General features: G+C 34.5%; 6 protein-coding genes across 17 annotated transcripts; 5 read left to right on the forward strand and 1 right to left on the reverse strand.

The window, feature by feature from the left end:
* Positions 1-681: 681 nt before the first annotated feature.
* Positions 682-1535, forward strand: LOC17889686 (protein TIFY 5B). Its single transcript, XM_023784938.1, has 2 exons — positions 682-917; positions 1030-1535. Exons 1-2 carry the CDS (start codon positions 844-846, stop codon positions 1352-1354), a joined length of 399 nt encoding a protein of 132 aa, XP_023640706.1. The 5' UTR covers positions 682-843; the 3' UTR covers positions 1355-1535.
* A 1993-nt stretch (positions 1536-3528) lies between these two features.
* Positions 3529-4664, forward strand: LOC17889382. The gene has a single exon (XM_006295985.2). It carries the CDS (start codon positions 3586-3588, stop codon positions 4489-4491), a length of 906 nt encoding a protein of 301 aa, XP_006296047.1. The 5' UTR covers positions 3529-3585; the 3' UTR covers positions 4492-4664.
* A 1010-nt stretch (positions 4665-5674) lies between these two features.
* On the forward strand, positions 5675-6886 carry LOC17889126 (transcription termination factor MTEF1, chloroplastic). Its single transcript, XM_006294615.2, has 2 exons — positions 5675-6315; positions 6468-6886. The coding sequence occupies exons 1-2, from the start codon at positions 5720-5722 to the stop codon at positions 6781-6783; spliced, it is 912 nt and encodes a 303-aa protein (XP_006294677.1). The 5' UTR covers positions 5675-5719; the 3' UTR covers positions 6784-6886.
* Positions 6887-7467: 581 nt separating this feature from the next.
* LOC17890356 lies at positions 7468-11043 on the forward strand. 10 transcript variants are annotated; one of them, XM_023783673.1, is made up of 9 exons: positions 7468-7552; positions 7689-7766; positions 7857-8066; positions 8138-8293; positions 8390-8443; positions 8546-8689; positions 8993-9143; positions 9826-9897; positions 10867-11043. In XM_023783673.1, the coding sequence occupies exons 1-9, from the start codon at positions 7544-7546 to the stop codon at positions 10902-10904; spliced, it is 912 nt and encodes a 303-aa protein (XP_023639441.1). In that variant the 5' UTR covers positions 7468-7543; the 3' UTR covers positions 10905-11043. The 10 variants fall into 10 exon arrangements, with proteins under 10 accessions (XP_023639441.1, XP_023639442.1, XP_023639443.1 ...); XM_023783674.1 differs by lacking the exon at positions 10867-11043 and adding an exon at positions 10622-10850; XM_023783675.1 differs by lacking the exon at positions 10867-11043 and adding an exon at positions 10625-10850.
* Positions 10876-14354, forward strand: LOC17889095 (solanesyl diphosphate synthase 3, chloroplastic/mitochondrial). Of its 3 annotated transcripts, XM_006293408.2 has the most exons (12): positions 10876-10966; positions 11077-11352; positions 11848-11940; positions 12173-12253; positions 12367-12438; positions 12542-12673; positions 12767-12853; positions 12955-13026; positions 13210-13295; positions 13493-13625; positions 13703-13891; positions 13977-14354. In XM_006293408.2, the coding sequence occupies exons 2-12, from the start codon at positions 11209-11211 to the stop codon at positions 14154-14156; spliced, it is 1269 nt and encodes a 422-aa protein (XP_006293470.1). In that variant the 5' UTR covers positions 10876-10966; positions 11077-11208; the 3' UTR covers positions 14157-14354. The 3 variants fall into 3 exon arrangements, with proteins under 3 accessions (XP_006293470.1, XP_023639437.1, XP_023639436.1); XM_023783669.1 differs by lacking the exon at positions 10876-10966 and having other exon boundaries at positions 11261-11352; positions 11845-11940; positions 12152-12253; XM_023783668.1 differs by lacking the exon at positions 10876-10966 and having other exon boundaries at positions 11261-11352; positions 11845-11940.
* Positions 14355-14413: 59 nt separating this feature from the next.
* Positions 14414-17356, reverse strand: LOC17888482 (protein PLASTID TRANSCRIPTIONALLY ACTIVE 12, chloroplastic). The gene is made up of 11 exons (XM_006295561.2): positions 17177-17356; positions 16935-16989; positions 16807-16853; positions 16021-16701; positions 15826-15938; positions 15478-15737; positions 15281-15402; positions 15136-15204; positions 14997-15050; positions 14804-14899; positions 14414-14721 (listed from the first exon to the last, which is right to left on the reverse strand). Exons 2-11 carry the CDS (start codon positions 16969-16971, stop codon positions 14617-14619), a joined length of 1584 nt encoding a protein of 527 aa, XP_006295623.1. The 5' UTR covers positions 16972-16989; positions 17177-17356; the 3' UTR covers positions 14414-14616.
* Positions 17357-17716: the final 360 nt, after the last annotated feature.

Genomic DNA, 17716 nt, shown 5'->3' on the forward strand with positions numbered 1-17716 from the left:
TTTCAGTTCCATACTTTGAAATCGTAAACAACTAAATATGGTTTTCTTTTGAAAACCAAACATTGGATATTGGCATTTCCCACGTGTATTTAAACCTTCTTAAGTCGGTATGTGGCCAAAACCCAAATCTAATGGCAGAATCATGCTATAACAACTTAAAAACTATTCATCAAGTGAAACATGTGGTTGGTTGACAAAACAAATAATCAACTAAATCACGTGATGATGACAATCATTTTATTAAATAATGCGATAGTGGATAATGACCAAACAAAGTGAAGTTGTGTTTCATGATAATTTCCACTTGACATTTTTTTCGGATGATATAAAAATACTCCAATTTTAAAAAGAATGAAACATGACGGTGCTATTTGCTAATGGAACTTTTACCGTAAGATCTTACTATATCGACATCTTGAAGAAGCTGCAAAAAAAAAAAAAAAAAAAATGTCTCTTAACAACAACCATAAATGATCTCTGTTATAATCTTAAGGCATGAATCAATTATTTATATAGGTTTGTGGTAGAGATTATATAGGATGATGAATTGTTTAAAAACAGATTCTTCTCATTTTGTATGACTACAAGAAATACTAAAAAAACATTTTACACGTGCGGGAAGAGAGAGAGAGAAGGAAACATAGATGTTAAAGCTGTCCAAACTTCCCTGTTCTGTTGCCAGCTTTTTGTCTCCCCCTTTCGCTTTCCTTATCTCTTCGACACCAACACATTCACAACACGCACACCCACACATATATAAACCAATAGACTGATACAAATTCACATCATCATCATCATCAAAAACTCCGACAAGCATTTTTCTACTCACAACTAAAGAAAGAGATGGAGATGCAAACAAAATGCGACTTGGAACTTCGCCTATCCCCGTCTTCTTATGATTCTGATTTCCATAGCTCGTGAGTCTCTCTCTCTCTCTCTCTCTCTCTGACTCTACTCAATCTGTATTATATGAATTGCGAGTCAAAATTACAAACGATACTGATATCGTTTATATTAATGGTTTCGAAGGTTGGAAGAATCGAGCAGCTCTGAAGTTTCACAACAGAAGCAAGAACCTCAGATGCTAACCATTTTCTACAACGGGCACATGCTTATTTCTTCAGACCTTACCAATCTTGAGGCTAATGCTATACTATCGCTAGCGAGTAGAGATGTGGAAGAGAGACCACCATCATCGTTGAGAAGTTCACACGGTTCGGATCCTCCAATGATAACAAACAATTCCACCCGAATTCAACAGCAAAAGGCCTCAATGAAGAGATCTCTTCGGAATTTTCTTCAGAAAAGAAATGTTCGGATTCAAGCAACTTGCCCTTACCATCGTTCCCGATAACACTATATTTACTAATTTATTTCATTTTTCTTTCTCTTCTTTTGGCTAGTTTTTTCTTCGTGTTTCGGATGGATTATATTTGTATGAGATAGACCCTTTTCATTAGCTTTAGAGTTTCAATGTTTGAGATTTTCCAGCTACTTGTGTTTAAGAAAGGACTTTATAGCTTCTACCTATTTAACTGGGGACTATGGTAGTATCTTCTTAATTTAAATGCATAATAAAATTAAATGAAAAAATGTTTTATTATTAAGAAAGTGACAAAACTAACATATCTTAATGTATTTTTTGCATTTTAATACTAAACAAATGCTAAGAGCCAATATTAAGAGACTCACAATAATGATGCTTTAGCTTCAAAAATTTAGATGATTAGAGAATATAAATTACATCAAATAATTTTAAAAATTTACTTAGATAAAAGCACAATGTTTAAGAAATTGCTTTTAAATAGTAAATATTATGTGATAATTAATTGAAAATAAATTTTAACCAATCATAAAAAAAACTACAAAATTTAAAAAGTCAAAAATATTTAAAAGCATTAATTTTGTATAGAAATTTGTAAAACATCTTATAAAATGAAAAAATATTACTTAAACATCCTATATTATAGAAGGGAAGAAGTATAAAATAACATGATATATACTTAGTCTAAAATATTTCAAGGTTCAGCGACAGATTTATTTGAACAAACTATTTTGGTATATTATTATATTAATAGAAAAGTATTTATGAAATCAAGTTCACTTTTAATTAACCAATATATGATAATTTTTGTCGTCATATACTTATTCAAAGATAAAAATATCATATCCAACAACGATTTCAAATTATCACACCCAACTTATTAGAGAATTGTTAGTAGGAAAGAGTAAATAAGGGTATCAAAGTATTAACAAATTCATCTGAATTGATTTAATCAGTGAGTTATGATAAATTATTACAGTTATTACACATGTCATAGATACAAAATAAAGATAATCATACATCACCTGTAAGGTTATAATAAGTTCTTACTGACTAAGAAACCATTTTTGCTATAATAAATTTATAAGAAATTATACTTTTTCCTTTTGTAAATTCAAATGATAGTTTTATATATTTTCATAACTTTTACGTATTTATAAAATTTATGAGATTATGTGATTTGAAAAATATCCATGACATTACCAAGTATTTTTTTTTTGTTTTTAATAAGGAAAAGAAAAGCAAAAAATAAGCAAAGTTATTGTTATTTAGCTATTTTTTTATATAGGTTTGATATACTTAGATAATTAGTTCACACATATGTTTGACCAAAAAAAAAAATTAATAACTAAATTAGATAACTCATATAAATGGCTAATTATCTAACAACACATAATGTCATAATGTCATAATGTGTTAGTGATATTTGTTGATAACCACAATTACGTGTTGATGAAAAAAATGACTGCAATATAGAAGTTTGAAAGATTACAAATAAATAAAACCTTATTGCGGATAAACTCAGATCAATCGTTTTGATTCATTAATCTTCAAAGTTTATTTAATATATGTAAATTAGGTTCATTAGGTGATGTAATCAAATAAAATTCACTTTTTATAGATACGTGGAAGCAAAGCTATCATATAATTGTTGTTTTATTTTACTTTGTTGCGCTGTCAAAAGCGTCGTACATTTTATTTTTCTTATATTGTAAACCTCAAAGGTACCTAATGTGTAATGTATAAACATACATCAAAGTAATATTTACGGATATGTGTTGTTGTCACATGATGACGCGTCGACGTTTATGCAGTACCAAAGCCTTTGTACCTTGACCAAAAAAGTTTTTTTTTACGATTTGCTTACATCACCCAAGATAGACTATGATTTTAATGTTGTACCTATCCTAAACTACATATTAAAGTTAATGTGAGACATTTTTTCAGGTAAACGAAAAGTAAAAACAAGGGATTAATTATTGGATAATACTTGCTAAAGACGATTGGGCATTACTATAACCACGTAAACTCAAAGTTAAATCAACATGAAACGACAAAATCATGAATCGTGTCAGGATCCGCTAGTAAGATATAGTAGTTGACAAAGGGTAAAATAGCAAATTCATAAGCTCAATCATTCAGAGTTATGACCCCAATATAAAGAGCTCCGACCGTGACCAATTCAAAGATCAAACACACTCTTCTACAGCCTAAGTCCTCAAAACCAATGCCCAACTCATCGCGACCAATCTCTCAAATTAATGACAGAGATGACGTATGTTGTTGAAAACCTTGATTTCGAGCCTTACAAGCCCAAGAAACGAAACAGCTTGTACTATTCGTTGCTCCCCATCTTCTTATCAATCTTCATCTACATTTTGTGCTTCTACGTTATCGACGTGTCGTCTCCTTCGTGGATATTCAACGACACGAAGATCTTGTTCGTCATCTCCAACGCGCTTATCATCATCATCGCTGCAGATTACGGTGCATTTACTGATAAAGAGAGTCACGATTTTTACGGAGAATACACGGCCGCGATGAGAAACGATGCAAAAGAAGACCCTAGACCGGAAAACGCGGGCTACGGGGTGAGTAGTTTGGGGGAAGATTTCAGGAACCGTAGTGAGAAACAAGAAGAAGCCGTGGGAGCGAAAGATATAGAACATCGGTATTATTTACCTAACAAGGAAGCGAACGTTCCTGAGAGAACCATACAAGTGGTGAGCAAGAACGTCCAACCTAGAAACGTAGCTATCGAAAAATACAAGCCAGTACTACCTAATCAAAACATTCATATAACTGCTGCTAAAGAAGAAACTTGCAACGCAAGAGATCTGTTGAACCCTAAACCTTACGGGAGAAGCAAATCGGATAAGGCTCGTGGTCGCGTGTCAATGATAACTAAGGAACGTCTTCATCAAGAGATCAGACATAGACCTAAAAGTTACGATCGAAGTCAATCGGATAGCTCGAAATGGATGGTTGTTCACAAGGCCGAGAAGAAGGCTGAGGAGATGGAGGAGGCGACGGAGAAGTGGGAGAATGTAAGAGAAGAGTCGGAGGAGTTCTCCAAGATGACGAACGAGGAGCTGAACAGACGAGTCGAAGACTTCATCCAACGGTTCAATCGAGATATCAAACGACAAAGTTTTGGTCTAGTTTAATAGTTTGTCGTTGTACCAATGCGGCAAAATTTACTCATTTAGTCAACTTTTTTTGTGTCATTTTTGGTGTCATTGTATGATGTATCTTGTTTATCATTTCTATTTTGCCTTCTTATGCATTTTGTCGTTAGAGTTGGTAATTAATGAGATCAATGATATAATCGTTAGTTTAATTTCGAAGGTTGAAAAAAGGAAATTAGATTTAGAAAAAGAAATGGTTGCCGACTGTTATAAATATGGATGAAAATTGCTACATATTTGAACTCACTTTTTACTATGTAGAAAATACTTGGTTTATCAAGATTTGGAGATTTTGAAAGTGTTTGTAGTTTAAGAGAGTTATGGGATTTAAAGTAAAATAGTACAAGTTATAGAGTATAGAAAATGTTTTTTTTCCAGGTACATAGTTTTTATTTTATTTTAAAGATCGTATTTTTGTTGTCCTAAACAGGTAAACAGAATTAAGAAATTTAATTTGATGTAAAACATAAATATGTTATTCCAAATCATTTGCTTTTTTTTTTTTCTTAAAAAGATCAAAAATTGTTTTCTGGAGTATTGCTAATCTCGTGGTCTCGTCTCCTCTCTCGCTTCCATCGTTGGGATCATTACACAAAATTACTCTGTTCCATTCTGCTAATTGTTTTTAATTTATCGATTGAATCCGCTATTTAGTTACCCCTGACATGATCACATATACTTTTTGTGTCCTTGCGCTGAAGTATGTGAATCCAATCACACAGCTATGCATTGTAATATCAACAAGAGAATATTAAAGACCAAGTTTTTTGGCGGCTGTGACGTTGGTTAAAAGCATAGGAAACTGTCCAGTGATCTTAAAACTTGCTCCAGATCAGTAGCTGCATCAGAGTGTGTAAAGTATAACAGCCTTGAAATGCTACAAGGACAAGTTCGAGCAGCACAAACTCATTTCCGAGGAAGAGACTCGTCGGATGAACAAACTATCCCGAGAAGATCAAACGATTGGAACACTGAAGACGAAATTGTAATCTCAAATGAGCCAATCACTGTACAAGAAGGAGTGCCACGTGTTTGGATGTCTTTTTTGGATTATCCAAACTACAGAAAATTAAACACTTTTGCAATCTAATCTCACCAATCACGACACAATATAGTGCCACGTGGCAATAATCCACCTTACCTTCACACTCTTCTTCTTCCTCTCCTTCCCCAGACCACCCAAAGGCCACATTCATCTGTTTCCACCATGGCTGCAGCACTGAGCTCGTCCCTCTACATTTCCCCAAAGAAACCTTCATGCCCACAACAATCTCAATCCACAAACTTATCCACCAAACCCACGTCCATCAAAACCACTCTCCACAGCCACCCTCTCTTCTCTGTAGCCGATCAGGCCGTAACCCTCCAGATGAAGGAGAAGATCCTCTGTCTCGAGCTCATGGGAATTGACTCTGGCAAAGCCCTCTCTCTCAACCCATTCCTCCGCTCAGCCTCCCTTGACTCCATTGAATCCGTCCTCCATTTCCTCCAATCTAGAGGGATCTACCCAAATGACCTTCCAAGAATCTTGGGGATGTGTCCTACGATCCTCACTTCCGACATCAGAACAGAACTCAACCCTGTCTTCATGTTCCTATCGAATGATCTCAATGTCCCTGAGAATTCTTTCAGAAGAGTGATCAAGAAATGCCCGAGGCTCCTGATTAGCAGCGTAGAAGACCAGCTCAAGCCTGCTCTCTTCTACTTGCAGAGGCTTGGTTTCGACGATCTTGAAGCTCTTGCTTACCAAGATCCTATCTTATTGGTTTCTAGTGTCGAACACACTCTCATCCCAAAGCTTAGGTAAATCTTTCAGCTGCTTTGTTCAATGTTACTAGTGATTGATTAGATTACAAAAAATTAAACTTAGTGCTGTTACTAAAGGACTAAATTACATCTATGGTTGGATAATTTAAGATTTTACAGTATTGTGATGTGTTAATTTTGTTGGTCAGATTCTTGGAGAGTATAGGATATTCAAGATCAGAAGCAATAGGAATGATCCTACGATGTCCAGCTCTATTCACATTTAGCATAGAGAACAACTTCAAACCAAAACTGGATTACTTCATGAGTGGGATCAAAGGAAAGCTGGAGACTCTAAAAGAGTTTCCTCAGTATTTTGCCTTCAGTTTAGAGAAAAGGATAAAGCCAAGACACATAGAATCAATGGAGAGAGGCTTAGAGTTGCCATTGTCATTGATGCTTAAGAGCACTGATGAAGAGTTCGAGCAATTGCTCACACAGCCATCTTCAGTAGCAAACGTATAATACTTTGAATTGTTGTATATGTTACTGATTGTGTTGTTCATAACTTGTATTTAACATTGCTGCTTTAATATAAAAAAAAATCTGAAATTGAAAATTCACAATACTCTATTGATGATGAGTAAAGTAAAGCTTGTATGTAGCCTATCTATCTGTTTTCATGTAAAAATCTTCTGTAAACAAGATTGGGCTTAGAGTGGGCCTCATGAGAAGGAGAGAAGCCCTAAAAAGGCGTTCAGGGTAACTTAACTTTTTACCTTTGGCAAAGTGAAAAAAGCATTAATGCCCTTTATATTTTTACAGATTTCATTTATTGCAATATGATTATATATAAAATTGTAATTATATATATCTCTGTACCTTTGATAGATTCGTTACATAATTAAATTTTTTTTTTATTCTGATGACAAAGACGTGCAATGCATCTGGTAAACATTAATGCCCATTATGTTTTACAGATTTCATTTATAGCAGTTTTTTTTTTTTTCTTTTTTTGTGAGCATAGCAGTATGATTATATATAAAATTGTAACTATATATATATATATATATATATATATATATATCTTTCTGTACCTTTGATTTTTATCATAAAACTCTTCTTAAATAATATGAAATTAAGTTATTCGAGAATGATATTAACCTTCTTAGGTTATATTTTTTGTTTCAGCAAAATGACGTACATAAACAATCGTTTTGTGGATGCAAAATCAAATTTTGATATTGAAAAACAACTTAAAATCATCAACAAACATGATGTTGAAATGGTCAAGGTTTGTTTAATTTAATCTTTCAACTTTATAAAGAAAACCTATTATTTTCATTTTGTTTTCTATGTATGTACGGACAAATACTATTACACTATGACTCATAAATTTTACAAATTATGTTATTTTTAATGGATGATAGACAGTACACGGAGATACATATGGTTGTGTGGATTTTTACAAACAACCGTCCTTTGACAATATGTTGATGAAAAACAAGGTATTCCATTATAATGTTTCTATTCTATTTATTTTATGTGAATTGGATGATTATTCTTACCACTAATACAAAAGAAATTCTTAAAAAAAGATGTTTCAGACATTGTCTCAACAATCAAAAGTAACTAATGACACTTTGGGAGTTTTATGGGAAAATGGTATTGGGTGTCCTGTTGGTACCGTTCCCATAAGAAGAGTTACCAAAAAGGAACTTTTGAGATTAAATTTGTTCTCCACAAAATATAAACCTCAAGGTTCATGGAACTTTCATTATAATCTTGATAATGGTCAACAACATCATGTAAGTAATATATTATTAGTTATAATTTAATTTTATTAAAGAGATGTTGGTTATTAGTGCTTGTGATTCAGTTTGCGGTTTCCCGTACTAAAGGAGGAAAAAACAAAAACTACAATGGAGCAACCATGAAAATTTCTCTAAATGATCCTAAAGTTAAACTTCCACAATTTAGTTCTGCTCGAATGCATCTTCAGATTGGAGATGATTTTATTCAAGCTGGCTGGATTGTAAGTTATTATCATGCCTTATATAATATCATAATAATAACCATGCTAAGTATTATGTTAATAATTATATGGTTTTGAACTGAACACATATTATAGGTCAATCCAAAATTATATGGTGACAACAAAACTCGGTGTTTTGTGTATACAAAAGTAAGCTTATGGCTATTATATATGTATACCCATCATAATTTTTTAAAGTTTTTTTTCTAATACATTTATATATTAGGCATAACGTTATATAAATTGATACAGACAAGTAAAAACCAATGTTATAACAGCATGTGTCAAGCTGGGATCATATCTGTCCGATCTGATTTACCTCTTGGTTCTGTTCTAGAACCTGTCTGTGTTCGGGGTTCTAATCCCAGTGTTTCAGCTGCAGTTAGCTTATACAAGGTTTGTAAGTTATTGATTTCATAATTTTCTAATTTATTAGGTTATCATACTTACCCTATATTATATATTTTCAACTAGTTTATGCTTAAGCGGTTGACTCTATAAACTTTATTTGAAATAGATAAAATAATATAACATATATTAAACAACATAATTGTATGTGTTTAACAAATATCCAAGCATAACACAAGAAATTACAATATATAAATACTTTTGGAAATCACCTAGACTATATGAAAGGATTTTTTAAAATCTAATTATATAGTAATTAATTTTTTTTTCTTATGTGATTGTTTATCAAAGGATAAGGTAAATGGTAATTGGTGGCTTGATTTTGGAGACAAAACACTTGGGTTTTGGCCAGCAAGTAGATTTAAACAAAACTATGCAAACAATATTGAGTGGGGAGGAGAAGTATATAGTGCATTTATGCCAAGTCCTCAGATGGGAAACGGTTATTTTCCGATTCAACATCCACTTTACAATGCCATTATTTATAATATGACTACGACAAATGAGAAATTTGAGATTAGTGAATGGGTAAATAATACTGAGGCATTTTCAGATAATACTCGTGGTTATAAAGTTATTGATGATATATATTCGGAATATCCATTCAGACATATTATATATTTTGGGGGTCCAGGAAAAATTTAAAAGAGATAAAGATAATTTTTTGTAAAAATTAGTAACAAAATTTATTCTAAATAATTACAATTTTAAATAAATTGGTCAAAAATCTTTTGTTTTAATATATACAATAAAAATCTCACAGTTCGAACAATAGTGCTACTAGATTTTAATCAGTGGTGTACCGCATGAAAAAAATTTACTTTTAAATTTATATTAATACTTGAAATTTACTTATTTTATTGGTGTTTATTTAATAATTATAAAGATTACATATACCAATCTTTATTAAATCACTTTATTCAACATATCTTATATTAGTATTGTTAACAATAATAGAATAAGGATTTAGCCCGTGTTTAAGTACCAGACTATTGATATTTAATTTTTAGTAATATGTATTCAAAGTCGTCTCATTATACAACTCCTCATGCAATGTAACTTGTGTGTGTTATTTTAAACATTTAATACGTTTGAAGATTAATCCATCTTAGTTTTTCTCCCAGGCCCGGATCCCAAATCCGCCTCCCCCATTGTTGTCTTCTCCGATCTGCATATATATTTTTTTTCTTCTTCAGGTAGTCACCTCTATCCCCATTGCTGTCTTCTTCTAAGTGCCTCCTGTTTGGTGTATGTCGTGTCTTTTTTCGGCATTTGGAGATTCATAATTTTGGAATTTTAGTTTAGTTTAGAATTAACCATGCAATGTAACCATTAGAAGAAAAAAAAAATTAAAGATGTGATCATTTATAGCCGAAAAGATTAATTCTAGAACAGTGTAAGTGAGCATAGGATGTGAAGAGGACATGCGGCAACATTTAGGAGCTGTAGGTCCTTTTTTTTTTTCATCTGACGCTGACAGCTTTTTGGGTCCAAACTTAAATTTGGAAAAATTTATAAATTAGTTTGTGTAGTTTACTAATTAGTTAAAGACAAAATGCATTCTTAAATGTAAGGGTTTATCTTTATTTATGACATTAATGAAGTTTGTTTTATTTCCAACTTGTCTTCTTTACTTGATATGTAATGTGTGTGTTATTAGTTAATTACTCGGGTTTTAAATCTTTTATGTGGACTTTAGATGATATATTGTGTTTTATTGAGGAATTCATGATTTTTTCATCATTAGGTAATAGTATTGCTAGAATTTGTTTAATGGATTGAATCCCTCATGATTATTTCATCATTTGCTAGTATAATTTGTTGATCAACTTGTTTTATGTACCAAATTTTTTTAATTAAAAATACGTCCACCACAGACTTTTGATGCAGCTTTTGTTATCGATATTTCTTTTTTTGCAGCAGCAAAATTGACGCGAAGTTAACTGAAACACACACACATATTAGAGAAATTGTTTAAATTAATTTGATGGGTAATATTACGTACATTATGTAGGGAAACAATTGAAAATGGAATATGTAGTTAACTTTGTATTGTTGTATATGTTACTGATGTTACTGTTTGTGTTGTTCAAAACTTGTATTTAACATTGCTGCTTTCATATTAAAATCTGAAATTGAATATTGACAATAGACTTGTATTGTAGCCTATGCCTATCTGTCTTCATGTAAGAATCTTCTGTAAACAAGATTGGGCTTAGAATGGGCCTCAGGATAAGAAGAGAAGCCCTAAAAAAGACGTTGAGGGTAACTTGACTTTACCTTGGCAAAGTGAAAAAAGCAGTATTTTACTATTTTACTAACAATTTTCATGGCTGAGGTTCGTCTTCGTCATTTAATAATTCCGTAAATTGTAGTGACCTGAGTCGGCTGCGTTCTCAAGTTGGGTTCGTCTTCTTCTTCTTCTCCTTCTAAATTCAGATTCACAAAAAATTCGCAAACGAGAGAAGAAGTCTCTGTTTCTCTTCGTCTGTTGCGATCCGTAAAGAATGTTATTCACGAGGGCTGTTTCTCGGATTTCTTCAAAGTTTCTGAGGAACCGTAGCTTCTATGGATGCTCCCAATCTCTTGCTTCTAATCGTCTCGCAATCCTCCCCGATCAGGGCCACTCTTGTTCTGACTCTACACACAAGGTAATTTAATATTTTCTCTTTGCGTCTATACATTTATATTGCTACAAAAAATAGACTATTAGGGTTTAGCAGTTACACACAGGTAAACAAATTTTTAGATTCATGATCTTGCGTCTCATAATCATTACCACCATGGATATGGTGTTTATTGAATAATTGTTTCGTTTTTAATTTTCCTATTTCTATCTATTATTTAGGGAGTTTGTTGGAATGAAAAGTTTTCCCTTTTTTTGTCTGTGATTTAAAGTTGTTGGAGTTTGGGTAATTATAGAGCAATCAGCCAAAACTACTGTTCACTCACTCTCCACATTTTGATAATATGAACTGAGGAAGCATGGGTATTTCATGGGTCACATTTGGATGCATTTGGCTGTGTTTTACCTGTGTTTGAGAGAGAGAGAGAGAGATGATAAAACTAATTGAAACTGAAATTTAATGTGTTGCATAGAATTGGTGAGCTAACCAATGTGTTATTTATTTGTGATGTTTTAGTAGGGTTACGTTTGCAGAACAAAATATTCACTGAAATCTCCGGTTTTTGGTGGATTTAGTCATCAACTATATCACCAGAGCAGCTCATTAGTTGAGGTTCGTTCTTTTCTCCCTTACTTAAAGCTCACTATGATCCTTACTCTATTGTTAAACTTTCACATCTACTTCAATTTTGGACATCGCTTCAATTTTTTATATATGCATAAAAAACAAATTTCAACACCCTATTGTTATGTTCTTAATACAGATGGTCATGTTTTTTTTTTTTTATTGCTGAAACTTATTTTCTTTTTCTGACTGCTGAAAGAGTAAGATTGTCCTTTCCTAGGAGGAGCTTGACCCGTTTTCGCTTGTTGCCGATGAGCTATCACTTCTTAGTAATAAGTTGAGAGAGATGGTAGTTGCCGAGGTAAGTAGCCTTTTTTCATTTTTTTGTACTCATTCTGTGCATAAATTCGCCAAATTTTGCTGCTGGATTTGTTCTCTGAAGTTAATCTCTATTTGTTCTTGTATGCTGTTCAGGTTCCGAAGCTTGCCTCTGCAGCTGAGTACTTCTTCAAAAGGGGTGTGCAAGGAAAACAGTTTCGTTCAACTGTAATGACCATAATCTCTTTGCTGTTTCCATATCTTGTCTTCATGTCCAGATTCATTTTATCATTAGGTATCATAACCGCTCTGGGTGGGTTCATGTTTGTAGATTTTGTTGTTGATGGCGACAGCTCTGAATGTACGCGTACCAGAAGTTTTAGTTGGTGAATCAGCAGATATAGTCACATCAGAGTTACGTGTAAGGCAACGGGGTATTGCTGAAATCACTGAAATGATACATGTGAGTAACTATAGGTTTACTCATAACATTCATTGAAAATCAAGATCCAGTATCCTTTCCTTTTTCCACTTAGTAATGCTTAGGTCATTGTAGGTTGCAAGTCTCCTGCATGATGATGTCTTGGATGATGCCGATACAAGGCGCGGTGTTGGTTCCTTAAATGTTGTTATGGGTAACAAGGTACTCATTGTAGCTTCTACTGTCTAAGACATGATTAATTTTGGTTTTTGGCGATTGTGCTGTAATTAGATATGAAGATCAACATTGGCTTCACGTTGTAGATGTCCGTATTAGCAGGAGACTTCTTGCTCTCTCGGGCTTGTGGGGCTCTCGCTGCTCTAAAGAACACGGAGGTAAAGAGAACTAAGAAACGTGACCCTCATTTGTTGCCAATAAATTGTGACTTTGTTAAGATATGGCTATTGATAGGTTATTTTAAACCTGTCGTAATAGAGTCTTGAATCAATGACATCAGTCCCAAGAATTAATTATCACTTCTTCAAAGCCAAACTTATCAACTGTGTCTTTTTTTGTAGGTCGTAGCTTTACTTGCAACTGCTGTGGAACATCTTGTTACCGGTGAAACCATGGAAATAACTAGTACAACCGAGCAGCGTTACAGGTAGAAATCCATTTCTCTGGTCAAGTATAGCCATAATAAAATACTACTCAAGTCTTTGTATACTACCAATTTATGTTTGAGAGTCAAAACAAGTGTCGATATTCCCATCAATAACCCGATTATAGTGGCTTTTAGGAAATGGATATCATATAATAGTGTGATAGTTCATACAAATACGATTTTTTTCATGACTGCAGTATGGACTACTACATGCAGAAGACATATTATAAAACAGCATCGCTCATCTCTAACAGCTGCAAAGCAGTTGCCGTTCTCACTGGACAAACAGCAGAAGTTGCCGTGTTAGCTTTTGAGTATGGGAAGAATCTGGTTCGTTATCTTTTGTAATCTTTGGCTCCATTGAAACTAGTTTTCTTACAAATATTTGATTAGTTTTAACTTTTCAGGGTTTAGCATTCCAATTGATAGACGACATTCTTGATTTCACTGGGACGTCTGCCTCTCTCGGAAAGGGATCTTTATCAGATATCCGCCATGGAGTCATAACAGCCCCAATCCTCTTTGCCATGGAAGAGTTTCCTCAACTACGTGAAGTTGTTGATCAAGTTGAAAAAGATCCAACGAATGTTGACATTGTAAGTTTGAAAGAAACAAATCTTCTAAAAGTTCTAATACGTTATCTAAGTCTCTAATACTATATCCTATACCAATACAAATCAGGCTTTAGAGTATCTTGGGAAGAGCAAGGGAATACAGAGGGCAAGAGAATTAGCCATGGAACACGCTAATCTCGCAGCAGCTGCAATAGGGTCTCTACCTGAGACAGACAATGAAGATGTCAAAAGATCGAGGCGGGCACTTATTGACTTGACCCATAGAGTGATCACCAGAAACAAGTGAGACTAAGAAATGTTTCTCTATACACTGAAACATCTTCGTAAACACTACGAGGAGGTTTCAATTTCATTCCATTCCATTTGTAGGATTTTGTTTTGTCCAATTAGTTTCACGAGATAATAATGTTGGACAAGTTGTGTCTTTCATTTCAAACATAACATAGATGGAAAGAAAAAGAGAGTGATAGTAATTGTGAAATCATTCCTTACGAATTTTGTTTAGGCCTTGTCTTTTAACAGATTGAATCGATTGAAAATATCTTCCAAAACCCAAGCTGAACTATATCGGAGACGAAGGCACTACTTAACAGTACACTCCATACAAGCAATCAAGTAATGATATTTTCCATATGATACAATCCTTTTTCAAACCTCACAAACATTCCAAAAATGATATCACCCCCAAATAAACTCATATTTCAAGTATAAAGATCCAAAACCAGAGAAGAAACACAAAACCGGGTTTAAGGATCAGTCTCCTCTTCAAAGTCCATGAGAAAATCTGTTAAGTTTTCAGAATCATCAACGGCCTCGTCTAGAGACATCCGACCTTCCTTCTTTGGTTTAGGCTGTTCAGAAAACCAAACAAACATCAACACACATGACATTTATAATTATCAAAAGGCGGCTCAAGTACAATGTGGCTTTGACCTTGGCGGTGCGAAGCTCAGGGGTACTTTTCAAGACACTCCAGTTCCTGGGCACTTTCTCGTCGACTTTTTCTACATCTGCATCGTCTTCATCGTCCTGTCAATAGGAAACGTACGGAGATGTCTCAGAGCATGATAACATCAAGAAGTAATGAAGAACTAGAAGAGGATCTAATGTAACTGATGATACTCACATCATTTTCACCAATATCAACAGCTTGTGCCATTGCATCATCAATGTCAGGCACCTGCATTCATACAATTTATCAAACAATCCCCTGAAATCTCTCAATGAGAGTTGCGGGAAAGAGAATAAATGATTGGTCATTTTACCTCGAGCTGCTCAGTTTTTTCTTTTGCCAGTAGTGCTTCATGCATCTCTCTTGAGATGACTTTGCCATTCTAATCAAACCAGAAACAAAGAAAACTATCAGACCAAGAAAGATAAGGGAAGTTGTTTTGAGCAAAGCAGACTAACCTCCTTTAGAAAAGAGAGCATATTTGGTGTCGGCTCATGAAAATCGGGTCCTCTGAAATCCATAACCGCATCGGGATCTTGAATGTAGTTAATTGTCGGATAAACAGGATCCCCACCCCATACTGCACGAAACCGAGAAAGTTAATTGAACAGTTGAATACCCTTAACGAGTTAGAGTAACTGTAAAAGTTTATTACTTTGCTTTATTTGATCCTCCCTCATCCGCATTGCCAAAGGATCTCTCTTGATCCTAATATCAGCTCCCATCATTATCCGGTATTCTCGATCCGTTTGATGAGAGAACATCTCAATCAGTTGTGTGTTTTCATCTTCACCTGTCTCTTCAAAATGCTTTTGTACAGCTTCTCGTGACGTGTCTCTCTTCCATGCTTTTACCCATTCAGAATAAAAAGCCATTGGACCTTCTTTTGCTAATCTCTCCCGCTCAGCCTGAAGCCTAAGAGAGTGAAAACTCAAATTAAAAATAGAAAAAAAAATAAAAAAAATCCTAGTGTGTTAACTCGAAAGCTGTTAGAGTAAGATACCTCTCCTCCTTGAAAAGATGCCTTCTTGCTCTATAAAGAGAAGTTTCCGTGAGTGTTGGTTCTTTCCCATAGAGCTTCACTTGTCCTGTTTCTGCCATCGCCTTGAGAAAAACCTGTAACAAAAATATAACATAATGTATCAAACATTAGGCAAAAAGGCACATGGTTAAACCAGAAATCACTTTAAGGACTGACCGTTTCAACATCAGGACGTCTTCTTTGCCATCTAGACCATTGTTCTTTCTCAGGTTTTCTCCAGTTCCACCACGACTCATCTCCTGTGAGTGTCTTTTCAATTTGTTTCTTTTTTGTAGGATCGATAAAAGGATGAGGTCGCCCAAGCTTTTTGTCTAATTCAAAACCACTCTCCTCTTCTTCTCTCTCGAATTCATCGTTATAGACAACAAACCCGTCAGAGGAATCGGTTTCCTCTTCTTCAGAGCTATCCTCGGAATCCGATACTTCATCATCAGTTTCAACAGTCACATTTTCCGCAGTTGCTCTCCGGTTCCTCTTTCTCCTACTTCCAGGATTTTTTCCATAGGAAGGAAAACTCGAAGACTCACCAGCAGGTTGAGGAGCCCTAGCAGCTCTAACTCGGCTGGAAGTTCCTTCAGGCCAATAGTCTTCACCTGGAATGCTAGCTCGAGCCCCGGATGCTGGCTCGAGTTTTCCAGAAGTTGAATCCATATAACTATAGTAAGGAGCCCTCTCAACAGTCACATACTCAAATCCTGCATCACTCTTCCTAGTACCTTCACTTGCATCATCATCTCCATCCTCTTTCTTGCATTTGATACAATGCCGAAATGACCGGTCCCCAGAAGTGATCCCAACATGTAATGACTTAACTGGAAATGCGCATTTAACCCGCCTCTACATATATATATAAACAAAGTTTTACCAATTTGACATCTTGTATCTCAACTAGATTGCTCGGAAAAATTCAAAGCAAGAAACAAATGATGTGGAAGAACCAACCTGCAAGATACAATTACTTGACTTTCCACTCTCTGTGCATACTTTACCTAATCAGGGTGAGAAAAAAAGGAATCAGAATCGGAAATGGGAAAATAGGAAATGGATAAAAGAAACAGAGGTGATGAAACCTCGGTAGAGCCAAGAGGTGGTTGATATGGACGCCATTACACTCTTTACTTGCCACTGTATCATCATTTACATAAACAAGAGATTCAATTATGCTCAGAGTAAGAATGAAACAAGCACCCACTATATAATAAAACCCAGATATGAAGAGCCTAATCCAACCAAATTCTCCATAACAAAATCCGATCTTTAGGCTCTACTTACAAACGCTTCACACTTGAATTTTGAGAAGAAAAGTACGAACCTTTTTGTTGTACCAGGAGATTTTGTAGGAAAGGGTTTTTCAATTATCAGAGAGAAGAGTGGAGCTCAAACCAATCATGGAGGTTTGGTTTTTGGAGGGGTTTATGCCTTGTAAGGTTTTTTCACTTGCTCAGTTTTTGGGTTTATCCATTTATCTCCTGCGTTTACTAAACTGAAATTCTCGAAAAGGCGAAACCAGTAGTAGTAGTTTGTTTTGACGACACACACGCGCCGGTGCGAATTTGTGGAGAGGACGTAGATGGGCTTTATATTATCTAACTAAGGCCCATTTTTTATGGAACTTGAAGCCACCTGGGCTTATACTGAACCAAAATTCTTGATTCTCTCTATAACACACTTGCAAGAACAAGACGATGTATGTGCTTTCTAAACCATTTTATTGTATCGTTTTGGATTACATTAAAAAAAAATTTTAACCAAAACCAAGAACTTTTGGCTCATGATCTCTAGGGAGAGACAAGTTAAATGAGTCTCCTATCGGTAGCATTCGAAATTTCGAACCTACCACATGGTTATGCTT

This window comes from Capsella rubella, unplaced genomic scaffold, assembly GCF_000375325.1.
Source record: "Capsella rubella cultivar Monte Gargano unplaced genomic scaffold, Caprub1_0 scaffold_4, whole genome shotgun sequence".
NCBI lineage: Eukaryota > Viridiplantae > Streptophyta > Magnoliopsida > Brassicales > Brassicaceae > Capsella > Capsella rubella.